The sequence below is a fragment of the Mauremys reevesii genome, linkage group 1, assembly GCF_016161935.1.
Source record: "Mauremys reevesii isolate NIE-2019 linkage group 1, ASM1616193v1, whole genome shotgun sequence".
Lineage (NCBI taxonomy): Eukaryota > Metazoa > Chordata > Testudines > Geoemydidae > Mauremys > Mauremys reevesii.
In genome coordinates this window covers 120190899-120211998 of record NC_052623.1, presented here as the reverse complement: position 1 = coordinate 120211998, position 21100 = coordinate 120190899, and the positions used below count along the sequence as shown (strand labels likewise).

Below are 21100 nucleotides of genomic sequence, written 5' to 3'. Positions count from 1 at the left end.
CTTCTCCTCTGAAATATGTTAGTCCAGACAGGAGATCCAGAGCTCTCTTTGTACCAATCTCTATCTTGACATTTGCCCCATGCTATGGGGACCCCCACAACTCCCTCCTGACCCAGTGTACTGGCCATACTGGGGAACCTGGGACCTGTATGCCAGATATACAGAGCCCATGCTTTCTGCCATTGAGTCACTCCACCGTTCCACTCCAAGGAAAAAGTCAGAATTTCCTCCTGACCCCATGGAAGAGGAAGACTAAGAACCAGTTCCGCTGGTACCAACAAGATTGTCTTCAATTCCTGATGAAGCATCTCCATCCCCTCCAGATGACCATAAATAGGTCAGGATTTATTGCCAAGGGTGGTAGAGGAACTCCAGATCTCCCTCAAGGAGGTTCAGGACCCTCAACACAAACTCTGGGATATCCTGCAAACCACAAGACCCAGTCAAATAGCAGCTCCGGTTAATTAAGCTAGTATGGAAGCTGCTAGAGCAGTCTGGCATACATCAGCCACATACGCCGCAACCCACAAGAAGGCAGAGAAACACTGTTTCATTCCAGCTAAAGGAGTGGAATTTCTCTTTACCCACCCTGCACTGAGCTCTCTGGTTGTATAGGCTGCTACAGAGGCATCTAGACAACATCATCTTAAATCCACTCCTTCTGACAAGGAGGCTAAATATCTTGTTGGGAAGAAACCAGCCTTTTTCTAGCCTTCAATTTCATATAGTGAGCAATCAGTCACTGTTGACTAAGAACAACTATCTGAATGATTCCAAATTCACAGACTTGGTAGACAAATTACCACAGTAAGACAGAGCTTACTTCCAGGCTCTTATTGAAGAATATAAGATGGTGGCCAGAACCACACTTTAATCAGTGGTTGATGCAGCAGATACGTCATCTGGGTCGATGACAACGGCAGTTATTGTGGATATTTCTCTGAAAACATCCACTCAATGTGCAGCGGCAGTCAAAAAAGCGAACAGAATGTTGGGACTCATTAAGAAAGGGATAGATAAGAACACAGAAAATATCATATTGCCTCTATATAAATCCATGGTACGTCCACATCTTGAATACTGTGTGAAGATGTGGTCGCCCCATCTCAAAAAAAGATATATTGGAATTGGAAAAGGGCAACAAAAATGATTAGGGCCATGGAGCATCTGCCATATGAGAAGAGATTAATAAGACTGGGACTTTTCAGCTTGGAAAAAAGATGACGGGGGGGATATGATAGAGGTCTATAAAATCATGACTGGTATGGAGAAAGTAAATAAGGAAGTGTTATTTACTCCTTCTCATAACACAAGAACTAGGGATCACCAGATGAAATTAATAGACAGCAGGTTTAAAGCAAACAAAAGGAAGTATTTTTTTCACACAACACACAGTCAACCTGTGGAACTCCTTGCCAGAGGATGTTGTGAAGGCCAAGACTATAACAGGGTTCAAAAAAGAACTAGATAAATTTCATGGAGGATAGGTCCATCAATGGCTATTAGCCAGGATGGGCAATGATTGCAGGTGCCCCTAGCCTCTGTTTGCCAGAAGCTGGGAATGGGTGACTGGGAATGGATCACTTGATGATTACCTGTTCTGTTCCTTCCCTCTGGGGCACCTGGCATTGGCCACTGTTGGAAGACCAGATACTGGGCTAGATGGACCTTTGGTCTGACCCAGTATGGCCGTTCATGGGGGGAGCGGGGGGAGGGTAGAGGGGCCCACTGACTCTCTATGCCTATTAGCGGGAGCTGTGGCAATTAACTCTGGTGACCAGTCCGTAACTCTCGGGCTGAAGCTTTGACAAGAAGTGGTTATTCAAAGTAAATCCTCTGTGCCTCAAAATCCTCAGCAGGAATCCTGTTTGGGGAGGAGCACAGCCAGTTGAGGTGGTGGCTGATAGCATGATCAAGCCAAAGTGGGTTTGCTCCCCACTCCAGCGAAGTCCGAGGATTACAAACCCTCCTATGAGGGCTCTTCAAATTCCAAACAACAACAAAAATATCTGAGAAAAGATTCATCTTACCCCAGGTGTTGGACCTGGAACACTGGAGGAAAGCTCAGATTGGAAAACAGGACTAACCCTTCCATTGTCCAGACTGAAACAGAGCCTGTCTCCATCTGGAAATATATAGACCCATCCCACTTTCAAACACTGTTGTTCCTAATCAAATTCAGATAGCGCAGCCTGTGTACGTTCTGGAAGAGACATCATACCTCCTATAGGTAGAGGCAGTAGAGCCTGTCACTCAAGACAAAAGGTGCTCAGGGCTTTATCTTATTTTCTTCATATCTAAAGAAAAGATTATAGTGGAGTCTGGTCCATTTAGACTTCAGGAGGCTGAACTGGGCAATGAAAATGACAAAATTCAGGATGGAGGCTCCAGGTTCCACTATTGTTGCAATCTCTCCAGGAAACATTTTACTTATCAATGCACCTGGCAGAAGCTTATCTACATATACCCAGTCACTATCACTGTTTGTCATATAAGGTTGTCATAAAAAAAAAATTTCACCAAAACATTATTGCCAGGGAACCATTTTCCTACTCCAGGCACATGGGTTCATATTAAACTTATAGGATCCCCTGGATCTTCGATGAGGACCATCCACTTAGAAGTTGAGAGAGACACAAGGAGAGCTAGAATTTCCCAGTGCAGGAAAGCTTGGACAGACAATTGTCTCCGAGCTGTCATCCCTCACTTGTACTACTAGAACAGGGATTCTCAAACTTTTTTTGCTGTGACTCTTTTTGAAAATATTTCAGACCGCGATGACCCCTGCCAAAAGTGATCACCCCTAGCATACCATGCCACCCTTACTTCTGCACTGCTGTTGGCTAGCAGCTGCTGCTCTCCAGCCACCCAGCTTTGAAGGGCTTGGGCTGTCAACTCCATGCATGGCTGACAGCTGGAGTCTCGGCATGCGCAAAGGCTGACAGCTCACGACCCCCTGTTAATAACCTTCTGACCCTCAGTTTGAGAACCACTGTACTAGAAAGAATGATACATAATATCAAAAAGGAGGGCCAGTCATTCTTATCACTCCAAAATGGCCAACAGCACCATGGTACTTGGATGTAGTGGAGATATCTCAGAAAACTCCATTCCATCTTCACAGCAGGGCAGGAACTCCTGTTCTAGCATCCCGCTTCAGGCTACCTGAGTTCAACAGCTGGAATATTGAGCAGCAAGTCCTAAACATGTTGGGATGATATGCCAAAACAGTAGAGACTCTTCTAATCTTACACAGGCTTTCCTTCTTCTTGGACTATAAAGGAGATCAGACGGATTTCTCCTACTGATGTCAAGATAGAAGATCAAGTCTAGAAAACACAACCTTCCAGCATTTATGGATTTGGGCCTAACATCTTCACCAGGGCATATCATGATTCATCACTAAACACTAACATTAAGGGATGAGATTCTTTACATCTGATTATTGGTTTGAGATAATGTGCTGCTTTGTCTTTCCTACCCAAGATCTACTCATAATGCTACAAGCTCTAACAAACCAATCCCTGTATATTTTTTTCTTGAGCCTCCTTGCATTTTCCAAGAGGATATGGTGGCTCATGGTATTGCAGGGTTATTGGTAGCCAAAGTAAACTCTGTTCCATACCTCACAGGAAATCATTCTTCCTTAATTGCTCCCCCCAACTTCACCACTTTAAAGAAAAAGCATTAATGATATTGGATGTGAGAAGAACAGTTTAAAAAACATAGAACTGACCAGTTCAGGGAAACATGGTTATTCACTTACTACTACCCTAAATGCCCCGGCCTGAAATCATCCAAATGCTCCACAGTAACATGGAACAATTCCTTCACTGCAGAAGCATATTCAGATAAAGCTGGGCCCAAAGGGGATCCATAGTAGTCTCTTGAGCAGAAATCCACAAAAGAAATCAATCAAGCTGCCACCAGGTCACCTCTCAACACTTTCATGGAGTAGTGCAGGATTGATCGCTGTTCCTCTGCAGCAGATCCTTTGGCAGGAAGGTGCGCCAGGCAGTGATTCCAAAACAGATTAATACTTCTAATTTTAGGGAACTGGAAGAACATTTCCTATCTATCTGTCTTCCCACTCTCTCCCTACTAAGTTTTCTGTAGTACATATTTTGTTCCAGTTGTCACAGACTGGGAGAAGTAAAGATCCAGAATGGAAACTTGGTCACCTGATTTCCTTTCTGGGACTGACCCCTCTTCCAGTTGGTGTCACCCAAAATAAGTTCTCCAGGTTACTATGCAATAGCCTCTATCTGTAGGGCCCATCTGTACAGTTAACACAGATAAGATGGTAGTGCAATTCTGTTTATTCTACTAAATCAGACTGTTATGCTGTGATAGAGCTTTGGAAATACTCACCTGACATGAGGGCAGAAGATCTGTCATCAAATACTGCAGCCTTATGCACAAATCTGACATATATTTGCAGGAAGAGAGGTACAGTCCAAATATTTTGGTTTGTGGAAGAAGTAAGTTCTATGAAGTAAATCCATCTCGTAAAAAATCTTCCACAGATTCTTTCTTTTAGTTAGAACTAATATCACAGAGTATTATATGGAAAATATTTTTTTATATTATAAAGATAATGGCTTTGTTTTCATTCATCTTCCTGTCTTACAGGCTTAGAAGAACACTGTTGATCAGTAAATTTCTCTAGTATTGCCAACTTTTACGATTGTATCGTGACTCTAGCAATTTGGGTGTGTTCTTGGAAACATGAAGGAAGGCTGCCCACTCATGAATTTTCATTTACTCAAAATGGCCACCATCTCCTATTTCTGTCAATGGGTTTATAGCTAGCAAGATGGCCACCATTTCCCCTACAGTCTATCTGCATGTGAAAGTGAGGCTGCCCTTAATAAAGATGGCTGCAATTTCCCCTCTTTTTAGTGAGATTGAAGCTATGTCCATGGGCAAAATGATGCCTACTGCATGGTTCAGGGAGCTGGCCAGGATACAGAGACTATGAAGAACAGCAAAGACACTGTAAAGGGGAGAGTGAGGGGGAGCAGGAGGCACATTTAGGTTTTTGGGGGGAAGGGGGGGGTCCACAGCAGGTGTAGGGATGGCAGGAGTTGGCAGGGGAGGGAAAGCAGAGGTGGAGAAACAGGAGAGGGAAGGGACGAGTCGGGGGAGGGGGAGAATGATGGCAAGTCTCTGGCAGAGAAGTCGGATAGAGAGAAGGGTCAGGGAAGGGTTGCTTCTTACAAAAGGCTAAAACAATCACATATTGTGGCATTATCAGTTATATGAATTGATATAAGTTTAAAGTTCTTTAATAAATATATCTGTAACTCATCGACCCTAAAAAGTTTGCAAGTTCTATGTGCAGGTGTGAATGGTGATGCATTAATTAGGTCAGCGGTTCTCGCACTGTGTACCATCCAGTCCTCCTTTTATCAAAGGAAATAAACCAGGAGAGGAGAGAATAAAGACACCACCAGGAAATGGATGGCAGTTTCCCTGTATTAGGGGTGAGGAGAGGATAAGGGCAGTCTCCATCCGAGCAGCCAGGGAGAGGTATTTTTGTGTGCACTAAAGGCTGATGTTCCAACCTAAAATTATCTCTCTCACATTAGTTGAGGACTAGACAAGACAGACTAAACAATGTGATTTGATGGGGTTTTTTTACACCTGAAAAATTATGATCTCTTGAGGTTGACAAGACTGTATAACAGTTTTTCATTGTCAAGGCATGTCTCACTACCTCCACCCTTTAACCCTTTATTTATGGGGTTCCAGTCTAGATTTACCTGCTATTTTGCTCCTGCTCATTCAGCATTTCATGTACCTAGGGAAAGATTTTTCTTCAAACATAAAATATGTTTGTAAAGAAAGAGAGGTGGTTGCTCTCTTATTCCTACATACTCCACTTCATTGACAAACTGCTTCTAACATTCTATAACTTTGGTTTAGGTGGAGGATAGATTTAGAAAAACTAATCAGGGGTCCCCTGAAGCACAGTCCAAACAGACGGGCAAAGTGTTGGAGCCACCAGTGCCTTCAAGATCAGAGTCCTTTTCCAATGGAAACTCAGAGCCTGTTCAGCCTGCACTACAAAGACCGATGGAACCCCAGGTAAAAGCAGAAAATCTTGGAATGGGTGGAAGAAACCTAGAGGCTCCAATTCACTTAGCTTTAGGTTTGAAGATCTTGGGATATAAAAATACATATTTAAAGTGCAGTAGTACTTTTCAAAGTGACTTATTCAACAGATTTGCTCTCTGTATGTATTCAGAGTCAAGCCTGCTTATTTTAGTGATGAGCCTGTGGGTTTAATTGCTTTTTACTTCTGAGCAGAGCCAGCCTACCTAGGAGAGCTAGCTGTGTTCTGTCCCTACCTGTGCATCAGCAGAATGGTTGGCTTCATTCCAGTCAAAGTTACAGTGAGGTTGCACTGGTCATAATGTGGTCCAAACAGCCTTTTATTACTGGAGATGATGTGCAAGAACAAAATAACCAGGCTTGACTTTTCCATCCCTGTAGGAAAACGAACTAGATGCAAGAACAACTGATTGTCTTGGTTGTCCTGTTTCCTAATGAATCTCTAAATTTTGGGAGCCTGTATTTTATCGAGTTTAGAGTATGAATGTACAAATAAATACAAGCTAAGATTTACAAAAAGGCTAGATATAAAATTTAAATACATTAGTTAAATTAAACTTGGCATGCAACTTATGTATCCAGGCAGAACATAAGATGTTGTCTTTTTTTCTTTTGATAAGTCTATACATAATTGACAGTGATGCCTAAAACTGTCCCTGCTTATCTTGTTGTGAATTGCAAATATTTGGGACAACTGCAAAATCTGATCAGAAGGGAGAGTGGGAGGAATCGTGACCAAATGTCATCCTCAACTCAGATTTTCCTGGCTTTCAGAGAGACTTGTAGCAGTATTTGATAATCTTGGGCTTGTGTGTGTTACTTTATGCTAACCATGTCAACTATTTCTGAAGTCCTGCCTTTGACTTGTACTCAGATTAATCTGTCTCTTGCACAGCTTTGTGTAATAAAACAATTAAATAATACACTTATAAAGCTAAATAGAGACACCCTCATAAAACTAAGGTTAAATGCTAACTGTTGATTGAGTGGGTGAAAACAATGTATCCTAGAGTTATGATCTTATCTGGAAAGGATTTTCCTCCTAATCTGTTTCAGAAAGCATTTTTCAAACAAATGGCTTACTGAGCTCTCAATTGAGAAGGGAATAGGGTGGAGGGTCAATTTGAGGCTTACAAATAGAACTGCTAATGGAGCTTTAATTATGGAGCTGCTGCTGTGCCTCCATCGTGTATGTGTGTGTGTTTGTACAGTATAGTGTATATATGGTGAATGTATAATATGCATTATAAATAGTATGTAACATAGTGTATAATAAACATATAACATACATAATATATAAATATATATTATATATGTAATATATATAGAAAAATACTGCAATGACTGTAAAGGAATAAAGGCTTTTGTTTTATGGTCTTCCTTCAAAAGTTTTGTGTTGTCTAGTAAATTTAAGATTTTAGTTATAATATAAATCAGAACATATTTAGGTTTGCACATTTGGCAGTATTCTTAACTTACAGATTTCTTCACTTTGATATCTGCTTCAAATTGTCCATCCAACAGGTGCTTCTATCTAAGACCTGATCAGAGTCCAGTGAAGCCAGAGGAGAAGCTCCTGTTGATTTCATTGGGCTCTGGATCAGGCCCATAGTGCAGATCTTATGTTTATTTTTTTTCTGGTTACTAGTGTATGTGTATTTGGAGAGCGCACCTCACCAAAATGCATACATGCTGTGTTCTAAGTCTGTTACGTTCTCTGGGCACCTTCCTTGCTTTTTGATTCCACCTCACGCTTGCCTTATGCCATAACCAATTTGTCTCTCCCTACCCACTCGCCTTTATTCTGTTAAAAAAGCCAGTTGTACAGAGCGCATTGAATGTTTTATGTTTTGTTTTCTTGTAAGGTACAGTGGTCCCATCTGGCATCTCTCAAGAACAATGTTTCCCCTGTCTCGCGATCCCATTCCTTCAGTGACCCTTCTCCCAAATTTGCACATCACCATCTTCGTTCTCAGGACCCATATCCACCTTCACGCAGTGAAGTGCTAAATCAGAGTTCTGACTCTAAGTCGGAGGTACCTGACCCCACTCAAAAGGCTTGGGCTAGATCAGACAGTGACGAGGTGCCTCCAAGGGTAAGGAGTAGAAAGACAGAAGTGTGCTTTTTTTTCTTTTTTAATTTGAAGAGTGTGATCGTTTACGCACTGGAAAAACCGGGTCCACAGAATAGTACCATGATTGGGGAACATATTTTTGAAGGGAGTTTATACTGTAGATATCTAGTCAATTGGCCCATGATAACATGCTAAAAAAAGGAATTACAACCTCTGATGACAGTGACAAATATTTACACACTGTGGCTCTTGTAGAGAAGTGATTTGTTATGCAAAGTTAACAAATCATTACAATATTCAGGAAATAATTTAAAACACCCTTGACATGATAGCTTAAAGTGTATTTTATTCTATTTCCGATTGGAAAACTGAGCTGTAAACCATGAACTTATTTAAAGTTTAGATGGAACTGAACAAAAAAGAAACATTCAATATTTTTTTCCCTTCCGCTTGGGATTTGCTTCTTCTGAATATGTTCTTGCTTCCCACCAGTCTCTGTCTCCTGCTGATCCATTACCGGACATTCGTTTGGTTCCTTTGAGTTTATTTTCCTAATCCTCATGCTATTTCAGCAAATTGCTTTGTGTCTCCCTTGCTTCAGTCAAAATGCCATATTCTTTTAAAATGTCTCAGTAGTCTGGGGGTAAGGGGTATATATGTTTGTGTGGTAGCTATTTAGGTATGTTAGTCTAAACTTTCAGTTCTTTTCAGTATCCAAACAGCAGCCCAGCTAAAGATTCTTCATGTTTTCTTTTTTTGTTTTGTTTTGTTTTCTTTCATTTTGTTCAATTATACTGACTTTGACTTAGCATAATGTTATTCAAAATGTATTTGCTGTGGCAGGAGAATCTTAATTTTCCCCCTGTCTCCTTTCTACATTAATTTTTACCGTTTCTTTTTTCACCCAAGGTACCTGTGAGAACAACGTCCAGGTCTCCCGTCCTATCACGTCGAGATTCTCCACTGCAGGGCAGTGGGCAGCAAAATAATCAAGCAGGGCAAAGAAACTCCACGAGGTTCGTAAGCCCAGATTTCCCTCTCTCTCCTGTTTTGTAAGGGAAAGTTAGTTGGAAACCAGAGAAAGGATCAGTGGCATTATCTCTCAGATGTAAAGGAAGGAGGAAAGTGGACCCATTTTCTCTTAGCAGTCAATGTTGAGTTTCTTTGACCTAAATAGTTCAACAAACCTTAATGAATTTTCTTCTTGCCTCTGCATCTTTGAAGGGGCTGTTTGAGTAAGTCTTGCAATATTTTCAGAGTAGTCTTAACATTTAGAAAAAAGGGCCCAGTCATGCAAGTGCTTGCTATCAGGTATTGTACTTATTGCTGCAAATGGTCCCTTTGTGTTGCAGCGGAAGCTTTTCCCAGGAGCAAGCATGGTGCCCAGTAGTAAGTAGCTACGGAATCTAGGGCTAAGAGAACCCAAAGGCTTTTCAGCTCTCAAATTTTGTAGTGTTGTATAGCCAGTCCTCAAACAAAAAGTCACGCAAAAAGCAATTAAGCATTGTTTTAATTGATTTTTTGTGTGTGCGAAAGTTTGGTTCCTCAGGTATTAAGATGGCGAGTGTGGCTGCTGCATAGGATGTGAATTGCTGTGAAAGTCGTAAGCACAAGGATTAGTACACTCCTTCTGATCAGTCATTAATGAAATATTGATGAGTAACCAAGCTTGATTTTAAGTTTAAAATGCGACATCTGAAATTAAAGTTGACACTTTTCTTGAGACAGCAATATAGAGCCTCGTCTGCTATGGGAGAGGGTGGAGAAACTTGTGCCGAGACCAGGCAGCGGCAGTTCCTCGGGCTCAAGTAACTCCAGCTCACAGCCAGGGTCCCATCCTGGATCTCAGAGTGGCTCTGGTGAACGGTTCCGAATGAGATGTAAGTCCTCTTCTTCCCTCCCTTCCCCCTTCCTTTAGGATTGCTAGAGGATTCTGTAATGTTTGGATTGTGCAGCAGCTAATAACAATAGTAATACGAATGAAGGACAATGAATCTTCACTTAAAAGGAATTTTTAATTAAAGTATCAGGCTGGGAAGTTTTTGATCCTCTGTATATGCCGTCCCTTTTCATAGCCCTATGGCTGAAATACCCAGTGTAGGCAAGGCCTTGTGCTCCTTTTGCTGCAGAAATAAAAAAAATCCTAACTTAACAATGACCCCCCTTTTTTGTGTGTTTTTTTTGGGGGGGTCTTGACACATGTAGCATCATCCAAATCTGAAGGTTCACCGTCTCAACGTCATGAAAATGTGGCCAAAAAACCTGAAGAGAAGAAGGAAGTCTTCAGACCCAACAAGCCTGCTGTAAGCTAAACCTAACTCTGCTCCTTATCTAATTTTTTTACTTGCTGTTAGATAGGTCCATTACAAATACTTACATGGTGAATCCAAGCATTATTAGTGAATTAGAGATTTAGTTTGGCAGTTGCATACTATGAAGTATTAAACATTTAAATGTACTTTATTTGCTTCTTGAATTTTTGTGTTTTCTCATTTTCGTCCTTTCAAACCTCTCCTTCTATCCTGTGTACTCTTCATGTGGCTGGACCAATGATGATTCATCTGACCCAACCGTACCATTTTTGTGCTGAATGGTGCAGGGAGAAGTGGTAAGCACTTAGCTATTACAATTGAATGTCACAGCATATATTTTTTATTTTTTGCAGTTATCATCATTGCATTTTGCACCTTTGGTATCCAAGAGGTCAGAGTAGATGATTCCAATGGTTCCATCTGAATCAAAATCTATGAATATGTTGTTTATTCTTATATTGCCCTAGCACTCAAATGCCCAAATCAAATGAAGTCCTTTACAGGAAGATGGTGGCTCCCATCCCATCAGTTTATAAACTACAGATGCTCCCCGACTTACGCAAGCGTTCCATTCTGGAATGTCTTGCGTAACTCAAATTTTGCGTAAGTTGGAAACGTATCTCCGACTATTACACGCAAAAAAACAAAACACTTTTTCCGTAAGTGCGGATTTGCGTAAGTCGGGTCTTGCGTAACCCGGGGAGCGTCTGTATGTGAAATATTTTATACAAACTGTGTTCAGCTGAACGGACAGCTCAGTAAATTTAGGCTGTTTTATAACTTTGCTGCCCAAATTTCCATGCACTGTAGCTTGTCAATATGTAGAACAGTTGGAGAGGGAAAATGTTGGACTCCTTAAAACAATGCCTTACAGTGTGTTCATTGCTCTAGCAGTTCTGGTGGGAGTAACGGGGGCAAAGACCTACATAGTCTTAAATTTCTAGGTTTTTTTTTTTTTTAATTTGCCAGTAAAGCACAAAGAAATCAGTAAACCAACAACAACAAAAAAAACACCTGTTGCTGGGAACTATGGAAGTGCAGCAGCAAACTGAACAAACTCAGTCCCCGCAGCTGTGTTGCTGATACGTTGCCTCTCCTCCTCTCCAATCTGCAACCTCACTGTTGTATTTCATATTCTTCTTTTTCCCCTTTGTCTCATTCTTGTTAGGATTTAACTGCCTTGGCAAAGGAATTGCGAGCTGTAGAGGATGTGCGACCTCCACACAAGGTGACAGACTATTCATCATCCAGTGAAGAGTCGGGGACGACAGATGAGGAGGATGACGATATGGAACAAGAAGGAGCAGATGAATCTACATCTGGGCCGGAGGATGCCAGAGCTGTGTTAGTTGTTCTGTGTTTTTTCTATTTTGTGTGGATATGGGGAAAAGACCACAAAGTATGTTTCGTTCATTAGCCCTCTTTTATCAATACCATATTCAGGAGTCCATCAAAAGTACTTAGCAGTCAGTTAATGCTCACGTTTCCGAAACACGTAGGGTAACATCTTAAAAAATGGTCCTTTTTCAAAAGTGTCTAGTGTCTAGCATTTAGTCTAAGTGCGTTTGAATGTCAACGAGCAAGTGCCTAAATCACTTTTTAAAATAGGACTTAAGCTCCTAAGTCACTTTGGCGCCATTTGAAAATTTGGTCCTTTAAATCTTAATGTTTGTCTTGTGTTACTAGAAGCCAAATTATAGTGTTGTGGGTCGTTCCCTTCCCTTGTTTGCATTTTATAAAAGGTGAAGAATTGTTTTTTAGCAATTCTAGACTCCTTTGCTTCCTGAAGAAGCTCTTCCTTGATGATGTATGTCAATATTCCACTTTGGATGCAGCTGTAAACGATCTATGACATGCACTTGATTCGAATACATGACGATAGAGCTAAAACAGAAATACTGTGGTGTTATTTTATCCAAATTATTTCTTGCTTGATGCATAGATCAACTCTGAACCTGAGCAATGGTGAAACAGAGTCAGTGAAAACCATGATTGTCCACGATGATGTGGAGAGTGAACCTGCCATGACGCCTTCCAAGGAGGGTACTTTAATCGTCCGACAGGTATTGTATTTCCTTCCCTGCACAGTGCTGTGCCTTTACTGTGATCATTAACCCGCTTGTTCATTCACCCATGCTGTTTCTACATTATATTTGTTGTCCATGTTATCAAGACACAGATGTAGCATATTTTGGATGTGCAGACACTTGATGCATGCAGAGAAAAGAGTAGTCTCCATCCCTTGCTGGTACTGTTTTGCATGCTTTGCAATGACATCCATTATAGCACCACGCAGAGCACCTCAAAGTCTGTGTCAAAAAAGTGATAGAAAAGCTGCAGGTGTATGAAGAAAGCTCTTAGCACAGAAGAACTTAACCTGGTTTTATGGTAGAACCAGATGCTGGATCTCGGAATTAGAAAGGGGTGGTGGAAAAGTGCTCAATTCTTTTAACTACTTTAAGCCTAAAGTCAAGAACAAACTAACAAAAAAGCAAGGTAGCAAACAATTGGTGCTGGGGGCTGGGAGGGAACGTTACAAGGGGCAGGGCAGTGCCTGTGGATGGATCTAGGTGTGTTGTTTCGTTTCCTTCTATTTTGAAATGTTCTATCTTTATGATTTGTGAAGATGCTGCTTTGTGTATTAAACTAGCTCATCTGTTAATGAGTCTGTCAGCTCCTAGGACTTCCTCAGTAATCACATTCTTGAGTTTTGCAACTGAATGTAATTTTTTTTAGTTGAACCCTACAGTTTGCTAATTAAGATTTCACGGTGACTGTTTAAATAGCTAGATTAAGGAATTCACCAGATATTTCAAGTTCTTGTCAGAACGCGACTCAAGCTAGAATTAAATAAAATGATGGCAAACAACAAATACAGATAGCTTTTCCATTTGGTCGTAGTAGGAGCAGCATAGACTTACTGGCACAATTATTCTTTTGGTAAATGAGCTGGCATTGCAAGTGAATCAGATTAAGTAAGAGACTCAGTTCTGCTTGCCAGAGATGCAGTATTTACTGAGTTCTGGAAGATCAGCACACTTCTAACCCAGGCATCAAGGCATAGGATATCGGTACATTTAAAAAAAAAAAAAAGTAGATAAAGTTGATAGGGATGAAAGCCTTAAGCAGCACTTGAGCAAGACAAGTGTGCCTGTTTTTTCTACAGAGTACAGTTGACACAAAGCGTGCCAGCCATCATGAGAGCAATGGCTTTGCCGGTCGCATTCACCTCTTGCCAGATCTCTTACAGCAAAGCCATTCCTCCTCCACTTCTTCCACCTCCTCCTCCCCATCCTCCAGCCAGCCGACACCCATCATGTCCCCACAGACACCCCAGGACAAGCTAACTACTAATGAGGTATGTCTTGCACCACAGCTGGCTGCTTTCTTAGGGTTTTTCCAGTATTGCCTAATAGCTAGTTTGCAGAGGAACTCTAGCCAATCTTCCCCTGCTTTTTTCTGTCACTTTTCTCCCACCCCCAAAATAACACATTTCAGTTCTGTATGAAAAGCCCTTAACTCTAGATCAGTTTTACCCCAAACTTGCTAGTTTACTATTTTTGCTTTCTACAGTGAGTCATTAATTGCATGGCTTTTGTTTAAACTAAACTTGATTACCATATATTCAGACAAGTTTTTTTTTTTAAATTTCTGTATTTTGGGAACAGGCTAGTTGCAAGGAATCTGCTGGGGTTTAAAAAAATAATTAAATCAAACCTGGTAATTTTTGTTTTGATTTTACCATAAAAAAGGAGCAAATAACTAGGCATGTGCAAGTAACTCACTTGTGCAAACTACCAACACAAGATAGGAAGTTGGTTTCAGGGTCATTGAAGGATTTTACTCTTTGAAATTGCCACATGGGGTTCGTGCCCATTTCAGGAAAGATAGGTTGTTTGGGGGATTCGTTGTTTGGAATAGTGTACTAGAGGAGCTCTTCAGGTTTTTATGGAATAGTTGTGCTATGAAAAATGACCATGGAAAAATGACTCCTGCTTATTCTCCAAGTCTGCTGTCTTATCTCTAGTTGGAGTCTTATCTGAGGCCTTCACTGTTCCAGAATTTTACTCCTGTTATCTTTGCTGGCTCCGCAGTGCTAAGAGGGACTGTTTCTCATTCTTATAAACCAACAACAGAATTGTTCATTAAATCCTGGTTATATAGTGAATCCTTGTACTTTTGCGACTCTTTGAAGGTGATGAGGATGCACAGGTGTGAATGAATTTGGCCTGCACATCCTGTAATGCTGGTGGCAAGGAATGAGAAGGAAAGCACCCAGCATGACTTTCAGTTTCCAGGTTGAACAGGCAGGCCTGGCATTTAGAGAAAACATCTTTAGACTTGTAAACAAGTGTGATGTAGCGTCAACCTGCCTCTATAAATGTGCAACAACATGCTGCTGCTTCTCAGAATAGAACTGAACTTTAAACACACAGGTGCTTTGACATCAGTGCCAGGCTGAGATATTCTGTGTACAGTTACAAAAGAACCTGAGGTAATGGTGATACACCATTTTCACAATAGGATGAAAAGCGCGTGTGAAACGTATTGAACCATGTGACAGTGAGCATTCATTTTGTCACAGAAATTCAGTCCTTGTAATTCTTGTCATCCTTCATTTTCAGCTGTGCTTCACTAGTCTTTAACTTTGTAAAAATACACTCTGATAGGTTACATAGACCAGTTCAGTGATTCAAGGATATACCTGTTCATTACTTTGTTCTAAGCAACAAATAAGCAGGGTTCAATCAATTTAGCTCAAACTGAGCTTTGATAAGGAGACTATGGCAGTTGTTTTTGGTGACATTGAAGTTATTAGTAATGTGGTTGAAAATATTTTGCTTTGCAGAAAAGTTCAGTATGGTTAAGCCCAATAATTATATTTGGTGAGGAAGGTGGAGGTTTAGAGGGGACAGAGGCTTTAGACTGGTTAACAGTGAGGAAGCTCCTCCAATCTTGTTTGCAAAAGCATAAAACAAGCTGAGCAGAGGCACATTCCTTTTGTCCACAGTAACTCTACACATACAGAGAAACACACTCGCACTTTTTGATTGTTTTTTATTTGTACCATTCTGCTTTAATGTGCAATGTTATCACTATAACACTTAACTCACTAAACTGGCAAGGATTTTTCAGTCATTCCATCTCCACTTTTAACAGTTCATTGTTTCATTTGTCTTTCTCCCTTTCTTTGTGTTTAGAATACAAAACTAAATAAAGCACCAGTGCTTTTATCAACTACATATTCATAGCTTCATATCACTGTTTACTGCACCTTTCACACTAATGAGCCCGTTGTTTGATACAGGTGTAATACTTGCTATGTAAAATGATGGTGGAAGAAACTGCTGGAGCTTTCTGGCAAGAGGCTCAGTTTAAAAAAACAAAAGTAGAGAATTAACACGAAGTACCAGACATTGAAATTTCATTAATTATAGAAGTGAATGCCTGATCCCAGATTATTTAGATTTTGTTGCCCAAACTAAGAGATCAAATTCCATAACATATTATTAAACAAGCTCATTTCAGGAGATGCATAACAAATAGAAGTATGTAGTGGGCAGTTCACAAATAGAAAATTAAAATTATGTAATGAAGTAGTGCTAGCTTCTAATCACTTCATAAGTACCATACATAGTTTAACCAATGATAAGAAGATATTCCCTTAGTTTTTTGCCTGTTGTTGTGACCATTCCTCAAACATCTCCTTTAAAATCTGAGATAATAGGGGTGAAGAACACACTGACTACATTTAGTGGTAATGTGTGAAATGTGCATCTATGGTGCCTGCCATATGTATAGGAAGTATAGAAGGTTGGGGATGGGTGGGAAAGGGCTTCAGAAAAACGGTAAAATTCTGTAGTGACTTAGAAATGTTCATTGTTATCATCACTTTTTGTTGTCATTTATATTAATAAAGTTGAAATTTACATTGCAGACTCAGTCCGCTAGTAACACACTCCAGAAACACAAATCTTCCTCCTCCTTTACACCTTTTATAGACCCCAGATTACTACAGATTTCTCCATCTAGTGGGACAACTGTGACTTCTGTGGGTAAGTAATGTAGATGCAAGAAGACAACTGGGGGAAAAAAAAGGTTCAGTGACTTGGAGTTGCTCTTTAAAATAGTTTAGAATGTTTCCATCATGCTTGTTACTTGATTTGCACTGGATTGCATAGTTTATTTCCTTTTTCCATTTACATTTCTTACAAAAAGAAAGACTTGCTTAATATTATCAGTTACTGATCTGGGTTATTTAATAGAAAGTATATAGTAAGTATTTGGCACTTAGAAGATAGTATTACATGTACTTTTTTTTTTTTTTTTTTTCCCCAGTGGGATTTTCTAGTGAAGCCATGAGGTCAGAGGCAATAAGGCAAGATCCCACCAGGAAGGGATCAGTTGTCAATGTGAATCCTACCAATACACGACCACAAAGTGACACCCCAGAGATTCGCAAATACAAGAAGAGATTCAATTCTGAGATTTTGTGCGCTGCCTTATGGGGTAATGTACATCTGTGTCCCTCCCTTTCCTCCTCTCCTCCCCTTATTTCCTTGTTTTTCTTTGTCATTTACTTGATTGATTTTATGAACTCACTCTAAGTGCATGAAGAGTGAGAGGAATTTGTACAGCAGCAATTATCCAGTGTCCAAATAAGCCGTAGATTACTACACAGGGAGGGATGGGAGGTTGTCTCTTACAACTTCTTGGTGTATATGAAAATAGTTTTGCAGCTCAGAGCACACCAGTATAAGCTTAATGGCCTGGAAATGGGGTCTAGGCTGTTCATAAATTCATTTAAGGAACAAGGATAAAAAAGTGTCTGATATTTTGAAATATCTACATAGTAGTAAAAGCTCAGTCTGATGTCATCATAGTGAGATCTGGTTGCTATTGTGCTTACGATGTGGCTATTCTGAGGTCTGGCTTCATGCAAGTTCTGACTGGTATATTCTCAGGATTGAATAATAATCATTCAAAATTTTGTCAGCCAATTGGACATTCTTTTCAACTTTTTAAACCTCTTTTTAGTATATGTCTGCAGCTTTTGTGGGTTATGGTAATCTTTGCTGTACATTTTGTGTCAGTACAAGGTTGTTAGGTTAATGATAGGTTCAAAATGGTATTGTATTTGATTTTGCTTCTCAGAATTCTTGCTGAGAAATCAAAGGGCTTGATTAGAACCTATTTCATGTTATAACTTTTATGTTAGTGATCTCACATCAATTTAGTTGGAATCACATAATTACCTGGAGAGAATAGGGCAAGTAACTAGGAAACTTCTGTTTGAGACTGTGGGCCAAGTTCTCTTCCAAGCTCTGCTCAGTGCATTTGGGGCTAGGATCACGGGGTGCCAATGTGCCATTTACAGTTATGGCTCTTAGTTATCTTATGCCAGAGAAGGATTGGTCTGATGCCCATTTCCTACCTTGATATGCCCCCTACACCCAGGGTGTTTTTGTAGAGGAGTCATCTCCACTGGCTTTACAGTAGCAGAAAAATTTCCTGTGCCATGAGAATTCAACACTGGCCACACTAATTGCCAGAATCCCGCCTTTTGATACTGATATGTTTTAATGCTTTAAAACAAAAACACTGAACAGTTGTGAATGTTGGAAAAGCTGGAGGAGAAAGAGTTGGTCCTTCCCCAAAGTCACATGATTAGTAGATTAAACGTGGGGCTACTGTGATATTTTCATTTGCATAGCACTTTACAAGTTATGGTGTGTAGGTAAATATTGTTCGCTATTTTACAGGAGGCGCTCAGAGAAGTAAAGTGACTTGCTCAGAGTTTATATAAATAAAAACTAGGCGCAAAATCTAGATCTCCTGGTTCTCTACTTGCTTCTCTAAATCCCAGTTGTCCATCTGTAAAATAGGAGACAATGATATGTACTATACAGGAGGTCTGAAAACATGCATGCTTTAAGATGCTGGTAGGTAGATAGATATGTTGTTCTCATTCTGTGTATTAGGAAACTGACTCAGCAAAGCTGTCTTACTGCAATTTTTCAAACCTGGGCATCTGAACTTAGTGAAAGTCCTGCAGATACTCAGTACACTTGAAAATTTAGACATTTAGGTGCCTAAAGATGGGTTTAGGTGTGATAGTTTGAGGTAGTTGATCTACACAATTTGCCTGGAAAGCACAATTGTCTAGATAGACATAAAAACAATGAGGAGTCTGGTGGCACCTTAAAGACTAACAGATTTATTTGGGCATAAGCTTTTGTGGGTAAAAAATCCACTTCTTTAGATGAATGGAGTGAAAATTACAGATGCAGACATAAATATGCGGACATATGAAGAGAAGGGCTAGATAGACATAAGAGACCTGGATTTTAATCTTGGCTTTGACACCACCTACCTTCATATGTTTCATTTTACATTTGTAGACTAGTTTTGCTATCTATAAAGCAAGGCTAATTATATTTATCTTCTTCATGAGTACATGTTCATAAAGTGCTATATTCAAAAATAGATGTATGGCCAGTTATCAGCAGATGTGTGTTGGGGGGAAGAGCGGAGGGACAGGAATAGGAATGGGGGTAGAAGCAGTTCCTGCCCAGTATTCATTCTATGAGGCTACGTGTTTTTGGGGGCTGTCGCCATTCCAGCACCTCTTCATCAATCAGCTTTATCAAAGTTCACCAGTGTCAGTTTTTGCCCAAATGTAGGCTTAATATTTTTACATGCTTTGGTGTGAATAATTTTCAGTGCAAATTTATAATTTTGTGCAAATGGAAGATGTCAGAGTGAGAGAGGGGTAAAGAGAGGGGGTAAAGAGAGAAGGGAGAATGAAATCACACCAAATAAATTGGGAACAAGTGTCTCAAACTTCCATGCCAAACCAAATTGCTCTGCCAGTAGGGGCTGGGCCATCCCTCATGTTTAGCACTTTCATGTTTCTTTGATCTACATATTTCATTCTTCTGTTGATTTGAAATAAAATCCTGGAGGTATTTTACAGCTATAACAAACACTTTCTTGTTAAACATTTAGGCCAAATTTATGCTGGTGTATGCAGGCACATCTTTATTCTCCAATGGATTTGTGCCTAGTTATCCCTGCTAGGAGTTTGGTCCTTGCCATAAGTATGATAGCTCCTGTAAAGAGAGAAGGGGGTTTTATTGCCTTTTACTAATTGTAATGAAATAATGTTTAAGGCTGTAATTTTTATAAGATTCTCTCAGGAAGTTATCTAAATAGTTAAGTTCAATGCTAATAATATAGATGGAATATCGGAGAAGTAGATGCTCAGTCCCCCAATACAAAAGAAAGGCACTTGTGGTAGCAGGCACACTTTGAAAAATTAGAACTGAGCTGCAGGGGGGAAAATGTAGAGATTTTCATAGGCCTGAATGCTGCAAATACAAAGACGTTTTAAAGTTTAGGCATTAGTTACTGCTGGCTCACTGCCCATATCAGTTTTTTAAATAGGGAGGTGTAAGGAACAATGGGCTATATATAATGGGGTGTGAAATACCTGTCAGAAATACATGAAGAGTTAAAGATACCACAGAAGGATATAGGCAAGGGTTATAGGGCCCTGACACCCGAAAGGGATGGAAAAGACCTTGAGTGAACAAATTTACATGTGTGTTTGCTTTTAAGCATATAGCATAACCTATACTAAGAAGCCTAAATGAATTAAGGCTCTGTTCAGAGTTCTAATGACAAGAACAAATCAGTCAATATCTGCTCTACTAATTAGTGCCATCCCTGTGCTATTGCTATAGTATGATTAGGTACTTTTCCTCACAGCTTAGACATAATGATCTGTGAGATGTAGGGAAGAATGTACCTTTTGAAATTACAAGACAGTAATCAATAAAAGCAAGGAGCCTGCTGATTTAAGGCTGTCATAGCATCCTAAAATGCTGTCCTGTTGTTTAGATATTGCTATAAATGTAGTTTGCAAGGCTGCCCACTGTTTAATTTCTGTGTAGCTGAATCAGGTCTACTGTATTAGTAGTGCTCAGTTTAGGATACAAAACCAAATTAATCCCTGGTGTAATTTTGTTATCACCAGTACATTTAAACCAGGGATTAATTTGGCCTACTGTGACAGCTTCTAACTCTCAATAGCCATAATTGTATAGCTTTGTGAATTTACCTGTGTTATTTCAACCTGTTTTATTGCATTTAAAAATAAAAGCTTTATGTTGTGATGTCTAATAAATGATTGAGGAGGTCTAATAAAATGAGTCACAAAATTGGTTTGACTCTCATCCCTTGTGCTGTATTTCAACTGTCCTTTTGCTCTCTTCACATAATTTTGTGGCAATTGCTGTCTGTTATGGTGGCAAGGATTGAAAAATTTAATAGACTTCTACTAACCAGATGAGTGTGGTGTATGTAAAGGGGGAACTATTGAGGTCAAGGACAATTCCCCATTGAAAACCCCCTTTGTAATAAAGTTCTATAGAACTAGATAGGGATGAAACCAATACAGTTCTGTAAAAATGAAATAGGGTTTTATAAAAAATTATTCTAAAACCCTATAGTATTTAATGGTGATATATCTGTTGGTTTTAAAAACCACTCTATAGAATTCAGTTGCAGAAAGATCATTCTATTAAGTTCTAT

The 21100-nt window shown here is 39.9% G+C and overlaps 1 protein-coding gene across 11 annotated transcripts in view; it reads left to right on the top strand.

Annotated features, from left to right (window-relative positions):
• MAP4K4 (mitogen-activated protein kinase kinase kinase kinase 4) overlaps positions 1-21100 on the top strand; it is a 237996-nt gene that overhangs the window by 184987 nt on the left and 31909 nt on the right. For 2 of the 11 annotated variants that reach the window (XM_039531317.1, XM_039531344.1), the window contains 11 exons: positions 5929-6090; positions 7983-8213; positions 9102-9208; positions 9921-10072; positions 10398-10495; positions 10792-10800; positions 11673-11848; positions 12447-12567; positions 13671-13862; positions 16443-16560; positions 16844-17014. In XM_039531317.1, the coding sequence (XP_039387251.1) occupies positions 5929-6090; positions 7983-8213; positions 9102-9208; positions 9921-10072; positions 10398-10495; positions 10792-10800; positions 11673-11848; positions 12447-12567; positions 13671-13862; positions 16443-16560; positions 16844-17014 (1537 nt within the window). The remainder of the gene's footprint in view (positions 1-5928; positions 6091-7982; positions 8214-9101; positions 9209-9920; positions 10073-10397; positions 10496-10791; positions 10801-11672; positions 11849-12446; positions 12568-13670; positions 13863-16442; positions 16561-16843; positions 17015-21100) is intronic. The other 9 variants (XM_039531354.1, XM_039531398.1, XM_039531327.1 and 6 more) reach the window with 8 other exon arrangements.